Below are 22,379 nucleotides of genomic sequence, written 5' to 3' on the forward strand. Positions count from 1 at the left end.
TGATGCGATTACATTTTTTTCCCTAATTCAGGTATTCACGGAACGTTTTTGCCCTTTTTTGCCTAAACTGCGCGCTAAAATGCCCTTTTTTAAAGTAATGCGCCATGCCCCTTTGCCCTCCTGGGAAAAACACTACCCTCATATGCATTCGCGTAACCGATTGGATGACAAACATCACAGTTTGACAACTGAAAAGTTACCCGATACATCCTTGTCAGCATTTAAATGACTGTGTAATATGGCTAGAATAATCGATACGCTCGTCATGTGATTTTCTTATCAGTGGATTATCCATTACCCTATGTGGTGTTTATGGCAATTACTTGTGAAAGTAGGTACCGTGTGCTCTTTAAAACAGGGAATATTGATACACTGATAGAGAAACCATGACTTTGTTTGACAATCTCAACTTTCTTTTACTGAAAAATACACTGATCTGAAAATTTCAAGCGCCCCGGGGACTCTGATTTTGAAATTCAAGCACCTCGGTGAGGGATCGTTAAATGGCCTGTGGAAAGGCACTGCAATTCGCTGGTCTATGTCATGCATACAATTTATTTTTATCATATGAACCTTGAAAGTTTAAGAAAACAAGACAGCAGCCTTGGCCCCCAATTATGTAAAAAAATGAGTCCCAAACTGTTCAAACTTGTGCAAAAATGAACTTTCTAAAATTGTGAAAATTATAAAAGTGAACATATTAAAAATGTGAAAAATTGAGTCGCAAACTTCTTGAAAATGTGAAATTTGAATCATGAATTTCCCAAAGTTGTGAAAAACAGCCTTTCTCGACAAATGTATTAAAGCCCCACCTCCACAACATTGAATAGAAATTTAACAAGATGCGTTTGTGAAACACAATGTCCCCCTATATGACGTTTGACTTTGAAGGATGACCTTGACATTGTGAAGGATGACCTTGACCTTTCACCACTCAAAATGTGTAGCTCCATGAGATACCCATGCATGCCAAATGTCAAGTTGCTTTATTCAATATTGCAAAAGTATCATAAAATAAGCGATTTGGGCCACATATATTTGACCTCTGACCTTGAAGGATGACCTTGACCTTTCACCACTCAAAATGTGCAGCTCCATGAGATGCATATGCATGCCAAATATCAAGTTGCTATCTTCAATATAGATATTTATTGCAAAATGTTAAAGTTGGCGCAAACAGACAGACCCAACAGACAGGGCAAAAACAATATGTCCCCCACTACTATAGTGCGGGACATAAAAAGTCAACAGAATAAGAATGATGGACTATCCTCATGCCATGATGACCATACTCTGCATAGGAACACCAGTAGTTTCAAAGCAAAGTCAAGCACTCACCTTAAACCTCCCACCATCGTCCTCAATGAAGTAATAATCCACTGCACTGACCAAGCGCTTGTCTTCATCCATAACATCCGCCTACAAACATAACATGCAGTAATAATACAAATGAGAATCCTTTGCAGCTTAACTGCTTAGACAGGGCTGTTTCTTATTAATAATTTGTGCAATTAATTTGCATTAATTAATATGTTAAGTTATTGTGGTTATCTTTTTTTTAATATATAATATTTCCCCCAAATATGACGTTTTCTAAGGCAATTTCGGGGCCGATATTCGACCCCATTTTCCTCAAAAAAGAGTATATATTTTTCCCCCATTTTGTAGAAAAAATCCACTCCAAAAGTAAAAAAAATGTCTTATGATAAATATACAGGGCTCAACATTAATGGTTGTCCTATTGCCCCTGGCAAGTAAAAGTTGGGTCTGGGCAAGTTATTTTATAATCTAGTTGTCCGCCCGGAAAAGTGCAAAAAAGAACAAAGAGCATTTAATTTAGACTTTAATTGCTGTAATCATTTTGTTTAATGTTCAAAAGTAAAAAAGGTTTTGTGGTGTATCATTTTGGTTTATTAAACAATATGAGGTTTACAGTTGATGTGATATTTAATGTTTGGGCAAGTTGCTTTACGTTCATTGCAAGTAGATTTGGAAGTACTGGCCTGGTAGGGCAAGTTGGTTTTTCGGTTAATGTTGAGCCCTGTTAGGCCAAAAAAAAAAATAGTCTTGGTTCAGGGAACCCGACCGACCCTATTTTTTGCCCCCGACCCTAACGATTTTTTTGGTCCATGGAAAAAAATCTGATGAAGAAAATGCTAAAATCTCGTAAAATTTCATTGAAAACAGCCACCAATTAAACCTGGATTGGTTTTCTATATTTTTCTCTTTGTTTCAATGAAAATGTTCGCAATTTGAACAGTGAACAATAACCGGTCTGCACGTGTATACGAGACATCGCTTGACCTTATTGATATTGAAGTGCGCATGCTAGCTGGCCAATCAACATTGAGCTCGCTTACACATGAAATGACGTTGTTAAATGAAATGTAAAAATGGGTGGAGCTATGGAGTAATATTCGGTCATTCATGCGCAGACACTGTGCACTTTGAATACACAGTTAATATTGTCGTCTGCAAACAAAATAGCGGCCGGTCGCAAATGTCGTATTATTATAGATTAAAAATGAAAAGAAGCGTGACAATATTTTAATTATTTCCAAGCTGTCTATTGATCTGAATTTAAAAGTGATAATAAAATAATTAGTTCTATGTCGATGATGTTACAACTTTCTGCCAATTTCCGATCGAAATGAAAAGATGATAATTAATTAATTTGTTTGTTTTACTCGCACACTATGCTAACTGACAGCAGCGTATTTTAATCAAATAAAAATGTGAAAAACACGCGCGGTTTAATTTTAATTAACATTTCAAATTTTTAACACATAGGAAGAGTCCTTCATCTACACTACTATAAAAATGGAAGTAACCACTTTGTCTCTAAAGTCGCTAACATGGCGTCTTTAACCTTAAAGCGTTGTTGGACGAAAAAGAGTCATAACAAAAAAAAAAATTAAAACACAAAACACTAGAACATTCAAAGAGTCATGGAAACTTGACAACAATTGGCTTCGCTTTGATAATGAATCAAAATCAATGTACTGTGACGCCCTTAGCCTGTACAAACCAATAGCAACATTCAAATTTATGTATACTGCTCACTTCCTGTGCGATGCGCTCAAACCCATTCAGGGCTCGCGCTAGGGGGCGACGTGAGCGACAAATTCGCTTTCCCTACGCCAAACGTCGCCTAAAATTTAAGAAATTGTAGATAAAAAGCGACTTCCAGTCGCCCTTTCATCGGAATTTGTTTACATCCGGTTTTCTCGATGTCAAGGTCTGATTCAATTTCCATTAAACACTGTCGCTGCCCGGAGCGTGTCGCAATTGAGCGACATGTAATTTGAGGTAAACCCCGCCCCCGATTCTCCCAACCTCCGAACTTATCCAATCGGCGAACGATATTCGTCAAGTCAGTGTTCAACTCGAATGAAGTCACGTGCGAGCGGGTGATATGTGAAGTTTGCTACTGTTTGTCAAGTGTTATTGATTTTAAATTGATTAGGGATAATCCACGGGGGTGATGTTGCCATATTAATTGATCAATTAATGTGATTACGATGAATTATCGTCTTCATACACTTGTAATCGTTTGTCGGCAAGAATCGTTGCTTTATTTCGATGTTTCGGCGAAATGTTTTTGAAACGCAAAAAGGTGCAATAATTTTGCGGCGAGTAAATGGTAAGGTAAGGTAAGTTGTACAAACAAAAGAAACTTGAGCTATTGTAATTAATTTTCAGTGTCCGCAAAATATTTATCATTATTTTTGGTCATTAGTCGCTCTTATACTAAACAGACTACACATCTCGATTTCCAACAATTTTTGCATGTGCTTCCAGGATTTTGTAGTGAATAAAACACTGTGTAGCTGTGAAATACTAAAAACGCAGAAGGTACCTCAGAATTGAAGTTTGGGCATACCAGCCAACTTCTTATCAACTACAATTGTTTCTTAATTACTCTAATCATGATGGGATGCTGACCACAGCACACATTAGTGGGCATCTTGCCATTATTTGTACTTGTACATATGGTTTTCACTGACCAGCCTGAATGAGCGCTTTTCTTGGCATTATTCTCTGGACTGTACACGTAGTGAAATGTCTTTAGAATCATGGCTAAATGGTCAATCGCCCAAACCCGGGTCGAAACGAAAAATTGACGATGAAAGTGAATGTGAAAGTAAGAGAAAATTCTCTAAAACACTCTGTCAAGATTCGTTTGACTGGTATGTCAAAGACGATACAGGTCTATGGCACTGCAAGATCTGCAGGTATGTTCAGTTAAATAAGGTTATAAGTTTGTTTTGTAGATGTGTTTTACGTATCCGCGGACAATTATTATTATAATAAATGTCAAAAAAATCTTCGTTCATTATTACTAAATTAATTTATGTATTCCTGGACGATTATTATTATAATAAATTTCGATATTTTACATGATTGTCCCAGTCTTCTTAGCCGAAATGATCCGTGAAACAAAATTGTGTCTTTGTGTCGTATGAACGAATCTGCACTAAAACTAAATTTAGATTCACATCGTACATCGAATCATTTCTGTCGTCAGTTGTCTAAACGAAATACGATTGATATTCAAATGCATTATTTTTCTCTTTCCGGGATATTGTTTTAGTATGTTGATGCTGCATTAACAAATATAAGTGTATATGAAGTGAAAACACAAAAAATAAACAACGGTTGCGATATACACCTATAAACATAGCATATACTGTTAGATGCGCATAATATCACTTTAATTTACGTATCCGAGGACGATTATTATTATTATAAGTTTCTATGGCGCATCTTCATTCATTATTACTAAATTAATTTACATATCAGCGGACGATTATTATTATTATTATTATTATTATTATTCTATAAATGTCTATGACGCATCTTCGTTCATTATTACTTAATTTCTGTTGAATAATCTAGTTGATTGCTTTCAATATTTTCTTCTCTACGGTCTTGCTAAATTCGCCAGGAAGTTTATGAAATTATGTGAATACGGGCATGTCTACGTATAAAGCATTTTTTTACACGCCAAACTTAAATTGATTTTCTGTGCCACCCGTCGTCACATACAGTCTTGAAACTTGCTTACCATGGGAAGTTGTGCATCTGGGTATTTTCTTGTTATTTTTTAATTTGTAAAAGTTATGACCATTGACTAAGTATTTTTTCTTATTTCAGAGGTGCCAAGATTGACAGCCCATATTCAAATGGTCACAAGGTTCCGAGTAAAACCACAAACCACACTAGACATGCTTCATCTGGGCAACATATCAACGCCCTGAAATCCTCGACACTTTCGGCACAAAAACCTATGCAAACATTGCTTGCCAAAAAGTTGAACAAAGACGACGTGTATGCTACCAATCTTCTGAAGACTGCGTACCACATTGCGAAAAGAGAACTACCCAAAGAAGAAATGAAACATATGCTGTCGTATGCTACAAACATTGGATTGAGTGTATCAAAAGAGTCTTCGCCCTCCTACACTCACCACCAGAGCGTCACAGAACTTCAAAATGCCCTGTCCAGTGTCATTCTTGAGGACAAGATCAGTCAAATTAAGAAGTCAACAGTGTTTTCCTTAACGCTTGATGAAAGCACAGATAGGGGTAACTTAAAAAGAATAATAATGTATGCACAGTTTTGTACAGAGGCAGGATTGGAATATGCTCTTCTGTCAAATAAACAGATAGAGGAAGGGTCAGCATGTGCCAGGAACATTGTTGAGATGGTTGTTAGTGAGTTAAAATCAAAAGCCTTGGACATTCGTAACATGGTTGGAATTGGGACTGATGGTGCCAGTGTTATGACAGGACGGAAAGGGGGTGTTGTTACGTTGTTGAAGGAAGAGAGCCCTGCTTTGGTAGGAGTACATTGTGCTGCCCATCGCGTGTCTCTTGCTACTTCTCAGGCAGCAAAACTTGTTCCTGAGATGGAGAAGTACTCTAGGACAATTACTAGTGTTTTCAGATACTTTGATAACTCTGCACTCAGGTCTAACAGATTACGTGCTGTGCAAAAGCTTCTGAACATGCCTCAGTTGAAATTCTCTGAGGTCCACTCCGTGCGCTGGTTAAGCTTGGAACATGCTGTGAGTGTTATGTATCGCACATATCCAGCATTAGTGATGACACTGGAAAGGGAGGCACACTTTGACGCAGGTGCTAAGGGGATTCTCATGGAAGTGAACCAGTATAAGTTCATTGCGCTAACCCATCTTATGATGGACATTCTCCCCTTTGTCACCAGACTTTCCAAAAACTTCCAGAATGAAACTGTCAACTTCAGCCAAGTGATTCCAGTTGTGAACTGTGTTATTGATAGTGTGGAAGATCTGCTCGAGGTTCAAGGGGTCTTCATGGACAAACTAGACAAGTTCGTCTGTGAGGATGGTGAAAAGGTGTTGTATAAGAGACCGTTGGGTGAGTCGGACTGTTCGGCAGTAGTGGCGGCAATCACTGAGAATTATGCCTTCAGTGGTTTTGAAGAGGAGACGGAGTCTGACAACGAGGATGAGGAGAAAGATCTTGTTGGTTTCTCACCAGAGCTACGCTTCTTCACACAGCAAAAACAGACTGTGACTGATAAAATCGCGCCCGAGTACATTAGAAAACTGGCAGAAAATCTAAGAGATCGCTTTCAGTGTAATGATCTACTCAAGTGTATGGATGTTCTCTGTCCAAGCCAAATTTCTGTGGCTACTGATCTGCCAAAGTATGGAATTGAACAAGTAGAAACTCTAAGTCAGCACTTCAGTGAATTTCTCTTGAATCGCGATAGTGTAAAAAGTGAGTTTGCGATGTATAAGCGCTTTGTTAAGGGGAATCACCCATCAGCTACCGTTGTGGAAATATTGTGTACACTCTTGAAATCTCCAGAACACTTGGGCATGCCAAATATGGTGGTACTACTCAAATGCTGTGTGGTCATTCCAATGACCAGTGTGAAATGTGAACGTGGGTTAAGTACCCAAAATCGAATCAAATCCAAGTTCAGGACTTCCCTTAAATGTGGAGCACTTGATGATTTGATGAGAATTGTCGAGGATGGTCCGGAACCAGAGAAAATGGACTATGAACGAGCTCTCACTCTCTGGAAAGAAGCTAAGCTCAGACAACTGTACAAAAGTTAAAATTGTGACTTTGTAAAACTAAATCATGTAATGACAAAGATACAATGTATGGTTGATATGAAAGATTATTATAGTTTGCAGCAATAAAGTGGACAACAGATAACATGACAAATAATATGTTACTTTAGTGTTTACCTTAAGTGCTTTGTAAATAATAATAAAATATTTTATTTAGCATATGTTGTTTTCATTTGTGACCACTTGCAATTATCCTCACTGCAGTTAACTTATTTGTTAACACACATGAACAAAGCTGCTTAGCATATGTCATATTTCAAACATTAATATTTATGTTGGCTACTGCTTCAATTATTATCTTTGAAGTACGTAAGTCTTTATAATATTATGTATATTTACATCAAAATGGATTGAATAAAGAGCTAGTAAAATTATGGTTATTTATCTGTTGTGTCTATTATTACTATCACATATATGTGTGTTGTAACCCCCTACGAGCAAACCCTTTGTCCGAGTCTCTCCACTTCTCCCTAAAGTCTCCTCACTTCTCCCTAAATCAGTGTCTAGGGAGAAGTCACTTCTCCCTAAAATTTGAACCCAGCGTGAGCCCTGCCATTGCCATTTTATCAAAAAATGTACCAGAAGAAAGACTTGTGCTATTCTGAGGTTACCCTCCTTTTGACAGCCACTATTCAGACTCTTGAGCACCTGTTGGAGACTAGGTCAGGTCTCATGATGAAAAAAATTCTGAAGGTCACACCCCAAACACCAGAGACTCATAAAGATGGCTTGTTCACTTTTGAATATGAAGGTCACACTATCACAGACAGACAAAGAAAAAATGGTTGGCTAAAAGAAATTTTGGGCCAGCGCTAGCCCTGAAGAAGTGCATAAAGAGCTAGGAATATTGAATAATATACAACGACTAAATACCACATGTGCAATATTAATCATTTGGTCAGTGTTTAAACAATCATGGGTGCATTAACTGACCCTTTTTCACCCTGAAATCAGTCGACTGGTAAAAAAAAAAAAAAAAAAAAAAAAAAAAAAGAAAAAACCTACCTACCCTCCTACATTTTTCTGGCCATGTTTCCTGAACCAAGACTATTTTTTTTTTTGGCCTTATATCTCAAATTTATTTCATAAACAACTAATAAAGTATATAACTATAATTAATATGATTTTGAATTATTATAAAGAGTTATATTAAGTTAGTTTTTCCCAAATCAGGAAATTTAACATGAATTGCATTTTTTTCCCAAAATGGCCAGGGAAAGGCCTGATGTATCTATATTGTGTCAATATTTGTTGATAAAAACATTCCAATTTGGTCCATTTTATTGATAAAAAATGCTCAAATTTTCCATTTTATCGATTAAAAAAATCCCAATTAGACTCAAAATGGCTAGGAAAACTAAGACTGTGCATGAAGGCTGAACTGTCTCAAACTAATGTTGAAAAAATCATTGATATATATTTAAGAAAAAGGACAGACATTCAGCTGTGAATATTACATTCATTCATACATGTGTATTCATATAATAAACATAATTACATGTAAAAGAGTAAATTTTTAATTTTCCCCTTTTCCCAAAAAAACGACGCGTTTTTCCCCTTTGGACGGGCCCCGCCACCATTCCCCTATAGGTGAAAAAAAACACTGCTTTGTCACTTTACCCAACTAAAGCCCGCCTACAGGCGGAGCGTCGTTGCATTGGAAATCAATATTGGCCAATGAGAGCGCATGCTTGGTATGACAGCTCTCGTAGACAGGGCTTCCCCTGGCTCAAAAGTTTCTTTAGCCAAATTCGCCTTGTTTTGGCAAAATTCGTCTATTTTGGGCTATTTTTAAGATTAAATGAAGACAAAGTTGTAGCCAAGTAGAATTTTCTTTAGCCAAATAGGTCAATTTGTAGCCATTGGCTAATTTGGCGAATGGCAGAGTAAGCCCTGGTAGACTGGCAATACCTGCAGTTAAATCATGCAGACGACTCGTGACGTATATGTAATTGCCACAGAAATCCTGGCCAGTTACTAAGAAGACTGATGAAAGCAACCGGCTGTAATCCACATGGAAATCGTGCATTTTTTTTTGAAATTGGGAATTTTTGCCACATTTTCGGAAAAAAGTAAACTTTTTGTGATTGGGAACATAGCCCAATTTCGGCTATAAAATCGGGCCAAAAAAACCTAGAGGTCAGTGACCTTGACCTTTGACCCAAAATGTCGCATGTAGAACTCAAGGTGCATCTACATATTAAGTTTCAAAGTTGTAGAAGGAAGCACTTTAATTTTAGAGGCAATGTAAAGGTTTAAGCACGACGCCGGCGGACGGCTAGGACAATACCTCCGGTTTTCTCCGAAAACAGGCTCGCTAACAAGAGCAGCACATAACGGGTGTCATGCTTGGCTTCGGTGCATTTTTTAATAAATGAAAGCTTGTCAGAATTTTTTTTTTTTTAGGTCAGTGACTTTGAACTAGTGACTCAAAAATGGGTGTGGCGCGTAGAACTCATCAAGGTGCATCTACATATGAAGTTTCAAAGTTATAGGTGTAAGCAACTTGATTTTAGGGCCAATGTTCAAAAACTTAACAAAATGTCAAGGTTTTAGCACGACGCAGATGGCAGACGTCAAGCTGGCTATTACAATACCTCGGGTTTTCTCCAAAAGCGCCAAGATGATATCTTTTTTTAAAGACCTCTATGAATACAAATGTGTGAGAAAGGTGGTGCATTCAGTTAACAAAAGTGGAGCCTTATTAATATAGACCCATTTACCCATTCGTGTAAGTGTTGTTCAAAACTAATGTACATGTCAAAGATAAAATCAAGTACTGTATCAATGACTTGCAACAAGAAGTATTGATGTTCACAAGTACCGGATGCATGTTGATGAGCCAGCCACATCGCTCCTGTGGATCCTTGTACCTTTCATAGCCAAACTTCAGGTCAATTTCATCATTCAACTTGGCTCTGGAAAGACGCTTCTCTGACGACTCTTCCTTCCTAGAGAGTAACAGACCAAGAAGACACTGTCAATGTTTTATCCCATCATCACCCCTGCATCAAGGATATAACCATCAATAGACCAGTTCACGCGTGACGTCACGCGTACCTGCGTGTTTACATCCGGGCTATATTGGTAGTCAAAAGAAAGATACAATCAATGGGGAGAAATAGAGCGTGATTGATTAAATTTAAACGATTATATTTAGATTTTATTTTTCAACATGCCAACAAGTTGTTCTACGTTACTGAAACAACTAAGATTGAACACAATGAATAAATAGATCAAATCCAAATAAAAAACATTTACAAATTAACCATAATGGTATTTGTCTGGGCAGGGACCTTTACCCTGGTCCGGGAAAACTAACATGTTGACACATTAAATAAACATTTAATTAAATTAAATGCAATAGTTTTCATTTGATTGTTTGCATCAATCTTAAAATCGTTTAAGCCTTTGTATTCCGGTGTTTAATTGCCCCTTTGTTCTGCCTAATCCGATTATCTCGTTTTGATCAGATATTGTCCAGACCTAACTAACAACATGGTGTCATAAATCACACTAGGTGGCAGATGACAATCTGGTCATTAAACGCAATTGATGATGCCACCATGTCTTCATTCTGGTAGTATTAAGTAACTAGGCATTTGGTTGAATAAATTTACCACCGACATACTTAACAGTTGCTTATGCAATTAGATATGTTACATAATTATTGTACAAATTTGAAGTCTATAGATAATCGGAAATTGAACACGGTAAAGATACAAGCCCGTTTTATTTATAAAAAAATAAAGTATTTATGAATTATAAAATGTAAATAAAAAATATTTAACGTATTTAGCGGTCATCGGTTAATTATAAATAAGTCATTCCGTATGAAGATGTAATGTTACGGCAATGCACGAAATACATCATAAAAACAAGAAATTACGTTTGACATCAATGGGGGTAAATAAAAATGAAACAATGTGTATATATTATATTATATATGTATATATATTATGTTGTATGTGTGTGTGTGTTTGTGCGTGTGTGTTAAATTTTAGATAGTTGTCACTCATACTCGATCACTAGTAACGAGTTTACAAAATACATGAATACACAGTTCAATTTACATCATGTGAGGTTGTGTTTTTCAGTTGAATGTTAATATTCCTCAAGTCATTCTCTGAACAACACCCATCCAAATTAAAATCACATGTAAATACCGTCGTGAACTTCGCTTTTAATAGGGCTTTGTAGTACGTTTATTTTCAATGAAACACTGACACATTCTAGCTATCACTAATTTTTTATTATTCTAGTTTACGCATGCAATTGATAATTATAATTTTATAATTAGATGTATCATTATTTTTATTGAAGCTTTTCTGCAAATAATTATACGGCTAATGCATAGAGCTCTTTGTTGCGTCGAATTTTCTGTCGTTCAGTCTTCAGACAATCTTAATTACTTTTATGCTAATGACGCGTTCTTTTAAAATGCAAATAAATGTGTTAAAGCATTCTTTTGGCACTAAACATGATATTTTTAAAATACTATTTAGGTGTTGTTTTTTAGTTTCTTTTCGATTTATTGACTAAACAAGTCTCGTTATCCATATGCTTTGCGTTAGCTGCAAGCAATGCTTTTGACTACCAGTGCATTGCGCATGCGCGAAAATCGGGAATCAAAACAATAACAATGAACTGGCCTATGGTATAAATACGCTTCAATTCCATCTTGTTGAAAACAGCCAACATAAAAAGACATCTTTAAAGCTGTTTTTCTCCAATAAAAAAAAAGATTTTCTTTCATTATAAATAAGAACAAAACAAATAAAGCAAAATGCACTTTATTGTTCGGACTTTTGTTTAACAATTGACATGTTCATGCTCAATTAAGTTGTGCTGATTTTTCACAAACATTTCTTTAAAATGCAAGGTCTTCAGGTAGGTAAATTCTTTAAATTCAATGGGGCAGACAAACCTCACCCAATCACGGTTAGAAAAGCTCTCCCATGAAAACCGAACATAGTCAACTTACACTCTAAAGTTGACTTTCAATATAGACTTAATACATTACAATTTTTAATTCGTTTGAATGTACAAGATGCCACATGCAGGGCTTTTTTCTCTACTTTGGTGTTAAAATAAGAGAATAAGGCAAGTTACTGTAAAACTTTTGCCGACAGAAATTGACGAATGTGGTTTCAAAACAATTCGTGCCTAAAAAAAATAATGCATATTACCGCAACGAAGAGAAACATACTTCAAATTTAAGTGTCCTGAATTTAGGCATTGCAAATATAGTTTTTATTTTAATTATGACAAAAATGGAACTCGTTAAATTCGGCGAAAATAAGTTTTTAAAATAAAGATTTAAACACTCGCGAAATATGTTACACACTTACCCAGACTGTTGTTCGCTCTGATGTTGCTCATTTTTAAATTTCCCACTGTTTTGAAGAACCATTTTACCGTCTTTTCTGCTCAGTCTCCTTTTCCTGTTCGCAACATGAGGCGGCTATTTTTCCCGGTAATTTTTGTGTTTGGCGCGAATGAACGTCCTTGAACTTTGGGGTACTAAAGCTACAAAAAAAATTATTTTACGAAAATATTTAAGGATGTTTGATATTTTCTACAAAATTTTCAACTTGAATATTGATGGTTAAAATATATGTGATAACAACAATACAACTTCATGATATCTAACTACACTTTATAATGATTTGTCCATACAAGTGAAATAATAATTTTCGGATCTCAAGAATTAAAAATTCGACATCCTTTGGAATGAATGTCATCACTAAATCATTGTTGTTGAGGTATTTCGTTACAATAGTATTAAATATTTTGCATTTGCAGTCAACTTAAAAAATATGGTAAATAAAAGCAACATGGCTAAATGTTTTTTTTTTTATTAACATAATATGAAAAGACGTTTGCAACATATTTTCGCGAAAGTGAATATCAGGCTACACTGTACTATACTTTATTCACAGGTACTTGAAAAAAAAAATTTGGTCCTTATACATATAATAAGAGTAAAGGTATCCAACGATGATTTCACAGGTGTATTGAATAACACAATGCAACAGCATAAATGATCAAACAATGCACACATATGTCTTTGTGGTTGCCAGCAGGAAGGGTCCGCCGTCCGGCATCTATGATAAAACACCTTTTATTTGATGAAAATCGTCCAAGTTTGTCCAAAACAGCCTAAAGTTTCACAAATAGCACCCCAATATGAACGTGTGTAATTCCGAACGTCCAGCTGTCAGTATTGAATGAAGGCGACTTTCAGTCGATTTTTCACAATAAAATAAGAACATTGCTGTAAACAGGGCTTAACACTAAGGCACGTCCGAACGACATTCACTGCCTGTACCTAGGTCCGGGCTAGCCAATGTCCAAGGAACATGCCCGACCTGTCGTGTGTATTTTGGGTGGGATTATGCGTTCTATATCAATAAACTGCAGGCTTCCTGAAAAGGCCGGACCTCCGGTCTTGTCCGGCAAAATTTTTTACGGTCCGGCGAAGTTTCTTATATTGCCGGTCCTTATGACAGGCTAAACAAAATATGACTAAATACCGAAAAGTCTAATACTTGCCAAAAGAACGATAACATCCAATTGGAATCACTCTTTTCGTGAATTTCGAGCCTTTTTGTCATTAAGAACACTATGCATTACTTGTTCTTAAGAGTACTCTCCCTTTGATGTTGTTTTTCGAAAACGTCTATTTCATTGTTCTGACATATAACCATCTATCCTATTACAAAGGTTGTAACAAAAAACTGCACATGAAAAAATGCTTATTCAAATGATCGAAATTGTCAAATTTGAAGTTGTCATCATCATATATAAGCAATGTTTTGCTTTGAGTATCGTCGGAACGCATTAAATAACACGGAAATGTGCTTATATAAGTGTAATATCGTATTATCTGTATATCATTTTATTTTTGATAATATAAAACAGATAGTTTTGTAAAAGATTGATATTGTACGGAGAATATATAAAAGTATATTTTGTACAAGTTGACTTCATAATTACATATTATATTGAATGAATCACATATTTTAAAATTACAGTGATTTACATTTGCATAAGAACACATAATGATATGATGTTATATGTTCCAAAATCAATTACTTATAGTTGTCCAATACTTATACACAGGCTGCACATTGCAATAAATATGAGTTAAACTTTACTAAATTCTTCAGTTATAAAGTCACACTGTTTGGTCAGGTGAATTTTTGTCTGGACAGGCATACTTTTCCATCAGCCTGTCCGGTTAACAGAGACTGTTTGGGACTTTTCAGGAAGCTTGAAACTGTGTTTTAAATAAGCTTTTCAAAGATGCAGAAATCTAAATACAGTATGATCAGATGACAATTTAATCCCAGAGTGAAGTTGGAGACAACAAACGGATCGTATCTCGAAATATATTTGGAACCCTCTGATTGCAATAAAAGAGAGGCCGACAATTCAGAAAATCCCCGGCGGTTTTCCTGGTAAAACACGCCAGTACCTATCATCATTGCGCATCTCCACGCACAAGATAATACAAGTTTAATGATAAATATAAAGGTTTTGATAATACTTGGGTAAGGGCACATGAAAGATTGGTCAGGGCTAGTAGGTTCTGCATTTACTAGCCCAAATGGGCTAGTTGAAGAAAAAGTTAGTGTTAAGCCCTAATAAAGTCCACAAATGTTTTTCATTAACTACCTTCGTCTTCGAACTACGACAGGGCCCTCAATCCATTTTAGCGGAAGCGGGTTTTTTTTAGTTACTCTCTAATTATTACATTTGTACATGTTTGCACTATATTCATTGCTTATTTCATAATTTAGTATGTTTGAAAAGATTAAATTAAAATAGAATTGAGATATAATAATCATGAGACATCTGTCTATAAAAAAAGGGGGAAAAAAGTATACTTTTCAGGGGGGGGGAATGCGGCCGAATTTTGGCCGTGGATTTGACAGATTGAGGGCCCTGTACGACGTTCTTATGTCCCAGTTGAACGGTAAAAAGTCGGAAATTCAGAAGAAACAACAAATTTAGTGTACTTTCACTTTCACGACCATCATTTTGAGGCAGAAATCGGTGTTACAGACAGAAGACGTTTCTTTTGGTTGAAAATAAAATTGGTAAACTTGTTCTATTATTTACAACTTATTCAACCAATCGATAACACGATAAAAATTTACCGCGTTTCATCAATAAAATGGATTCAGTTTGAACATAAAATATAATATTTTGTGTATTTTCTACGTTTTCTTAGTATTTTTTGTTGTGCCGTTACCAATGAACGACGTAGTTCCATGTCAAACTGAGTAAATGACAAACGTATGTGGAGTTTATAGCAAAGTTCTTGTTTAAGTGTGAACAATCGACCGAAAATCGCCTTCATTCATTACTGACAGCTGGACGTTCGGAATTACACACTTTCATTTTGGGGTGCCATTTGTGAAACTTTTGGCTGTTTTGGACATACGACGATTTTCATCAAATTAAAGGTGTTTTATCATAGATGGACCCTTCCTGCTGACAACCACAACGACATATGTGTGCATTGCTTGATCGTTTATGCTGTTGCATTGTGTTATTCAATACACCTGTGAAATCATCGTTGGATACCTTTTCTCTTATTATATATATAAGGACCAAATTTTTTTTCAAGTACCTGTGACTTTATTTAGGAACAGAACAGAACAGACAGTTTATTAAGACTTATACATAGGTACATCGTCTTTAATGCATAGTAATATAAATAAAGTAATGTCACGAATCAGTATACTATAATAAGTAATCAAATCAATATACTCATGTATATATCCCTATAGTAAGTAACCAAATCAATATACTCATGTATATATCCCAGTGTGACCCAAATTCGACAATGTAACAGTTACATGAAGCAATAGTTAGCAAATAACGAAAGAAATAATGAAATGTTTAATAGCACAAAATAATAATTTTAAACTCTGCTGTATTACTTTGAAATGATTCCAAGACAATAATCATCCATTTAATCAATACAAATAGAACATCATTGAATTTAAGTGTCGTCGAACTTGGGTTGCGGTAGGTTAGTAAGTTAAACGAAACTTCAGAACTAAATTCAATGAACTGACATTTCTACACAAAATGAGAACAGAGAACAATAACGATTTTGACAAGGAGAAACATAATGATTGTAAAGGCAGTAAGGACAAACTATTACAAATAATATCAGTGACTGAAAAGTGATATAAACACTTCTTACAAGCAAGTTAAACTATTAATTCAAGTAGTGGTATTTAAAATAGCATTTCGTACAGTTAATGCTTCCTTTACATATTTACATACGTTTAATACTTCAAATTTACAAGTTGATGTTCATTAACTATGGAACTTAAGACCCGATGGATTTATGAAATAAAAACGTTTTATGAATTTTTGCGGTATAGAACGGTAACATGAACAATCACAAATGAAATGAAATTCATCCTCTATGTCCCGTTGATTACAACACAAGCAATAACGTTCTTCACGGGGAATATTGTTGCCTGCGTATCTTCCTGAATTCTCAATGGATGGGCAGAAGCCCTTAATTTCACAAAGTATATATGTAGACTCTTGGGTAATAAATCTAATTAGTTTTCATATTCAAGAGTGGTTTTAAAGGGGCCTTTTCACAGATTTTGGCATATTTTGAAGTTTGTCATTAAATGCTTTATATTGATAAATGTTAAAATTGGATCTTAAAAGCTCAAGTAAAAAATCAAGAATAAAATTTAAAAAAGGAAAAAAAGTAGCCGGTACCAGGGCTCAAACCAGTGACCCCCGGAGTTCTGGAGTTAGTCTGAAGTAAAAACGCATAAGACCTCTCGGCTATTCCGCCGGGTATACACAGTTTAAGTATTTTATACCTTATATAAGCAATTTTCGTAGTTTCGGAAATTTAAATGACAACAACAGAACTCTCCAAATTATTCAATCGTTTCGCGTTGCAACGCTTTATAATTTTTAGGTTTTCAAATCGTCAAAAGATACATAAAATGGCTATATTAGACTATGGTAAATGTTCAGTAATACTGTTTCCTCACAAATATCATAACTCAGCGATTTTCCTCCTTCTTTATAAAGTACCGGTAAACGGCACTTTTCCAATGACGAAAAAAAAATACAAATTTCCCAATTGCTGTCCTTAAATTCCCAATTAAAGTTAAAAAAAAAAAAAAAAAAAAATTTTTTTTTTTTTTTTTTTTTTAAAGCAACATTTAGTTAGTTTCCCTTTGCAGCTCTATAGCTTGAACCTAGGTTTATATAATATTGACAGCTTGAAAACACTTGTTTATCAATTTAAAGTATTTGGGAGCAAAAAATCAAATACACCAATTTCCCAATTTGAGGTTTTCACGACTCGATTTTTCCCAATTTTGAGGTTTTCACGACTGGATTTTTCCCAATTGGACCGGTACGGGTACTTTTCCCAATTGGACAAGGAAAATCGCTGTAACTATAACGAAAATTTGCGAATCTGAAACAACTTTTTTCAATTTTGTCAATTTACCAAACCGTGAAAAGATCACTTTAAACATTCTATACATATCTAGAATAGAAATTCTATTCATATCACCAAACCATTCTTGTTTAAAGGTGTCAATAATTCTGCATTTTAATTCACATACAAAAGCCTGACTATAAGTTATATTTGCAGCTTCAAAAACAGAGGAAAATCCTTAATCGTTTAACAATTGTTTAACATTTGCGACCCAATTGTTGCATCCCTTATTACAATCATTTAATGCTTGCATATAAACAGTTTTGTCTACTTGAATTGAATAAATAAGTATAGCGTTGTCTTTTACGTTTTAATGTCGTCCTTTCTCAATCATAACAATATATCAACTGACACAACAATAACAAGATGACGTGCATGTATATGACGTTATTCGGCGGCGTCACACAACGGCGCGCCAACGGCGGCGTCACACGACGGCGCGCTAAATTCCCAACATTCTCCGGGCCACGAAATATTAATATTCACTTACAAAATATGCTTATTTAAAAAAAATAATTAAATCTTCTGATGTTTTTGAAACTTCAAATGTCCATAACATCAGAAAGAGTTTAACACTTGATTGCACACAGTTAAAGTCAGTTGTCGTCACAGTGTACTTCTAGCGGGTATAATTTGACGATAGGTCTGGTGGTGATTCGACTTGATGTACCGAGGCGCGCGGCCCTCGTCAACCCATCATTTCCGGTGAGAAGCTCGTCTACCACAGCCAGGGTCCGCTGAATTCGCTGTTTGAAGTCGTCCTGCACGATAACAACGTCGCCCAAAGGTATAGTCTGATGATTGTTGCCGCCTTACGTTTGGATTTCCCTCAGTGACGTCAGATATTCGTGAGTCCATCGGGGACAGTACTGTTCGATAAGACGCACGGAAGCCTGTGCGCGTTGTGTGATAACACGACATGTAACGTTGGGGAATGAACTATCACCAAAGACTTTACCTTTGGGCGACGTTGTTATTGTGCAGGACGACTTCAAACGGCAAATTCAGCGGACCCTGGCTGTGGTAGAAGAGCTTCTCACCGGAAATGATGGGTTGACGAGGGATGCGCGCCTCAGTACATCAAGTCGAATCACCACCAGACCTATCATCAAATTATACCCGCTAGAAGTACACTGTGACGACAACTGACTTTAACTGTGTGCAATCAAGTGTTAAACTCTTTCTGATGTTATGGACATTTGAAGTTTCAAAAACATCAGAAGATTTAATTATTTTTTTTAAATAAGCATATTTTGTAAGTGAATATTAATATTTCGTGGCCCGGAGAATGTTGGGAATTTAGCGCGCCGTCGTGTGACGCCGCCGTTGGCGCGCCGTTGTGTGACGCCGCCGAATAACGTCATATACATGCACGTCATCTTGTTATTGTTGTGTCAGTTGATATATTATGATTGAGAAAGGACGACATTAAAAAGTAAAAGACAACGCTATACTTATTTATTCAATTCAAGTAGACAAGTTTGTATAATAATATTTTTACTGTTAATAATTTTTAACCAATACTTAACAATTCTTACATATCTGTTTACATATAATGGATATTTGCCTAGCTCACCATAAACTGTAGCGTTACATGTGTTTATTTTCACATTAAACAATCTCTTACAAAACTTAAAATGAATGCGTGCGATATCTTTTGATTTATTACAACCCCATATTTCAGAGGCATAACAACAAATAGATCCAACAAAAGAATCAAACAACTGACAAAATAATTTTGGCTTAAGATCATACTGCTTGCATTTATAAAGTAAAATATTCATAGCCTTAAGGGCTTTTCCAACCAAATGTTATTGATTTAAAGTGAAACTACCAGTGTAATTCAAAACAGTGCCGAGATAATTAAAATTGTTAACAATTTGTATATCTTGGCCATTATATGTCCATTTTTCATCTTTTCAAATTTTACCCCTTTTACGAAAAACCATTCTTTTTATTTTGGAGTATAAACATTAAGCCCCATGTATTTCTTCTGGTGATTTAGGGAATTATAGTTATAGGTTATATAGGTCGTACAGATATGGTTACTCGGGGTATTGTGTTTATGTTGGGGATATGGCATTATGTATATGTTATTAAATTGTCATTAAATTACAATACGAGTTTGTTTTGGCGACGTTACTATATTTAACAAAATGAAAAATACAGTATTCTGATTCCAATCCTTACGAAATTTAGTGTTACAAATAAATCAATACTTTGAAGAAATGAATGCATTTACTATGCATGTTCACAAAACAGCATTCAAAGCTGAATGCATTGAAGAAAATTATATTTTAAGACTGTGATATGTTAGAAAGAACAAGACACTTTCTGATACCTTTTTTGGGCTACTTTTTTGGGGCTACTTTTTCGCATACGCAACCTTTTTTGAACAAGTTTAACAATTTGGTTTCCATGCTTAAAACATAACAGTGATTTCTAAGGCAAGATTAATTCCGGCACTCTGGTTGGCAAAAAGAAGAACAACTTAGAGCATGCAAAATGCTTAAGTTAAGAAAAATTTATGGGAAAACCAAAATTTAGTTAACAACTTAGTTGCATTAATCCAACTCCCTGCAACCAGCTTTTTCATGTAAACATGCAGCCTGGAATCCAGGCAACACTTTAATCAGTAATATAAGCCTAATAAACTATTTCCCTTATGGGCAAATTAAATCAACTTATATTGCATGTAAATGATAATCACTATATGGCGTACTTGTAGAATAATAATAATACACGTTTCAAACATGTCCATGGTTCATGAAAATTTGTAAGTTATTGCAATTGATAAATCCGAATTTGAAAATATGCAATAATTATACATCATCTATCTCAGGAAAGCTCTTCAAATAAGATCTGGTGATACATCTATCTCTGGAACCTCCGTAAGATGGATTGAATCTTCAATTCAAAACTTCTGCTTAAGGTTTGATAACATTTTTTTATCAAGTTTTTCTTTGAGCATACATTTCTCCACAAAAGACATGCATATTGGTGTTGATGGTAACAGGTGATGTGTTTGTTACGATTTATTTGGTTGAATTTAAACCCATTTATGCCTAGCGTCTGGAAAAAAAGCCTTGGCAAACAGCGTAGACCCAGATGAGACGCCGCATGATGCGGTGTCTCATCTGGGTCTGCGCTGTTTGCTTAAAGGAAAAGAAATATTCTAAATATAGAAATAAATATACTAGGCATCCCTCATTTTGGAAATCACTTGATCCAATTTAGAAGGATGGTCCTGGATGGAAGAGTCCACTAGGAATAAATGGATTAATTTATTTTATAAAAATACAAGAGATATTGTTTTTGCATGTTTTTTGCCTTTATGAGCAAGAACTTTGATGTGTATGTATTTAAAGAACAAGTGTTTTCCAGTAAATCAAGTTTTTTCTTTAAAGGGTTGTGCACACTTTGATTATACATTAACCACATGAACACAACATATCCTTTTTCATCTACAATTGTAGACTTGTCCCATAAAAATGTGTTCAAATAATTTGGTGTTCCCCTAAAATTTTCTGAATATTAGCATTTAACATGGTCTTATGAAAAAAATCATTAAATATCCATTTTTAGCTCATCTATTTTTTGAAAAAAAAATATGAGCTATTGTCATCACCTTGACGTTGGCGTCGGCGTTGGCGTCAGGTTAAGTTTTGCGTTTAGGTCTACTTTTCTCAGAAAGTATCAATGCTATTGCATTCAAACTTGGTACACTTACTTACCATCATGAGAGGACTGGGCAGGCAAAGTTAGATAACTCTGGCGTGCATTTTGACAGAATTATGTGCCCTTTTTATACTTAGAAAAATTGAAAATTTTGGTTAAGTTTTGCGTTGAGGTCCACTTTCTCAGAAAGTATCAATGCTATTGCATTCAAACTTGGAACACTTACTTACTATCATGAGGGGACTGGGCAGGCAAAGTTAGATAACTCTGGCGTGCATTTTGACAGAATTATGTGCCCTTTTTAAACTTAGAAATTGAAAATTTTGGTTAAGTTTTGTGTTTAGGGTCCGTTTTTATTCCGTAAGTATCAAAGCTATTGCTTTCATACTTGCAACACTTACTAACTATCATAAGGGGGACTGTGCAGGCAAAGTAATGTAACTCTGACTAGCATTTTGACAGAATTATGGGCCCTTTTTATACTTAGAAAATTGAAAATTTGGTTAAGTTTTGTTTTTAGGTCCACTTATTCCTACAGTATCAAAGCTATTGCTTTCATACTTGCAACACTTATTAACTATCATAAGGGCCTGTGCAGGCAAAGTTATGTAACTCTGACTGGCATTTGGGCAGAATTATGGGCCCTTTATACTTAGAAAATTGAAAATTTGGTTAAGTTTTGTGTTTTGGTCAACTTTACCCCTAAAGTATCATAGATATTGCTTTCATACTTGGAACACTCGCAAACTATCATAAGGGTACAGTAAAAGGACAAGTTGCATAACTCTGGTTGTCATTTTTACGTAATTATGGCCCTTTTTTGACTTAGTAACTTTAAATATATGGTTAAATTTTGTGTTTCGATCCACTTTACTTCTTAACTATCAAGGCTATTGCTTTCAAACTTCAAATACTTTCAGGCTATCACGAGGTTGCTGTACCTTGCAAGTTGAGAATTTACCTTGACCTTTGAATGACCTTGACTCTCAAGGTCAAATTATTAAATTTTGCTTAAATTGCCATAACTTCTTTATTTATGATTAGATTTGATTGATACTTTGACAAAAA

At 35.3% G+C, this 22,379-nt stretch overlaps 3 protein-coding genes across 6 annotated transcripts in view; 2 read left to right on the forward strand and 1 right to left on the reverse strand.

Moving 5' to 3' along the window:
* LOC127860129 (DNA polymerase epsilon catalytic subunit A-like) overlaps positions 1–12,642 on the reverse strand; it is a 148,825-nt gene extending 136,183 nt beyond the window's left edge. The window contains exons 1-3 of the mRNA XM_052397979.1: positions 12,481–12,642; positions 9,954–10,080; positions 1,339–1,419 (exon numbers count right to left, since the gene is read on the reverse strand). Of these exons, the coding sequence (XP_052253939.1) occupies positions 1,339–1,419; positions 9,954–10,080; positions 12,481–12,542 (270 nt within the window). The 5' untranslated portion in view covers positions 12,543–12,642. The remainder of the gene's footprint in view (positions 1–1,338; positions 1,420–9,953; positions 10,081–12,480) is intronic.
* The window catches only part of LOC127860121 (uncharacterized), a 252,862-nt gene that overhangs the window by 86,524 nt on the left and 143,959 nt on the right, over positions 1–22,379 (forward strand). The window lies entirely within an intron of this gene.
* LOC127860122 (39S ribosomal protein L40, mitochondrial-like) overlaps positions 12,731–22,379 on the forward strand; it is a 250,497-nt gene continuing 240,848 nt past the window's right edge. The window contains exons 1-2 of one of the 3 annotated variants that reach the window (XM_052397966.1): positions 12,733–12,894; positions 20,476–20,565. In XM_052397966.1, the coding sequence (XP_052253926.1) occupies positions 12,863–12,894; positions 20,476–20,565 (122 nt within the window). In that variant the 5' untranslated portion in view covers positions 12,733–12,862. Of the gene's footprint in view, positions 12,895–20,475; positions 20,566–22,379 lie in introns of all 3 variants that reach the window. The other 2 variants (XM_052397968.1, XM_052397965.1) reach the window with 2 other exon arrangements.

The sequence above is a fragment of the Dreissena polymorpha genome, chromosome 15 (genome assembly GCF_020536995.1).
Source record: "Dreissena polymorpha isolate Duluth1 chromosome 15, UMN_Dpol_1.0, whole genome shotgun sequence".
Classification (NCBI taxonomy): domain Eukaryota; kingdom Metazoa; phylum Mollusca; class Bivalvia; order Myida; family Dreissenidae; genus Dreissena; species Dreissena polymorpha.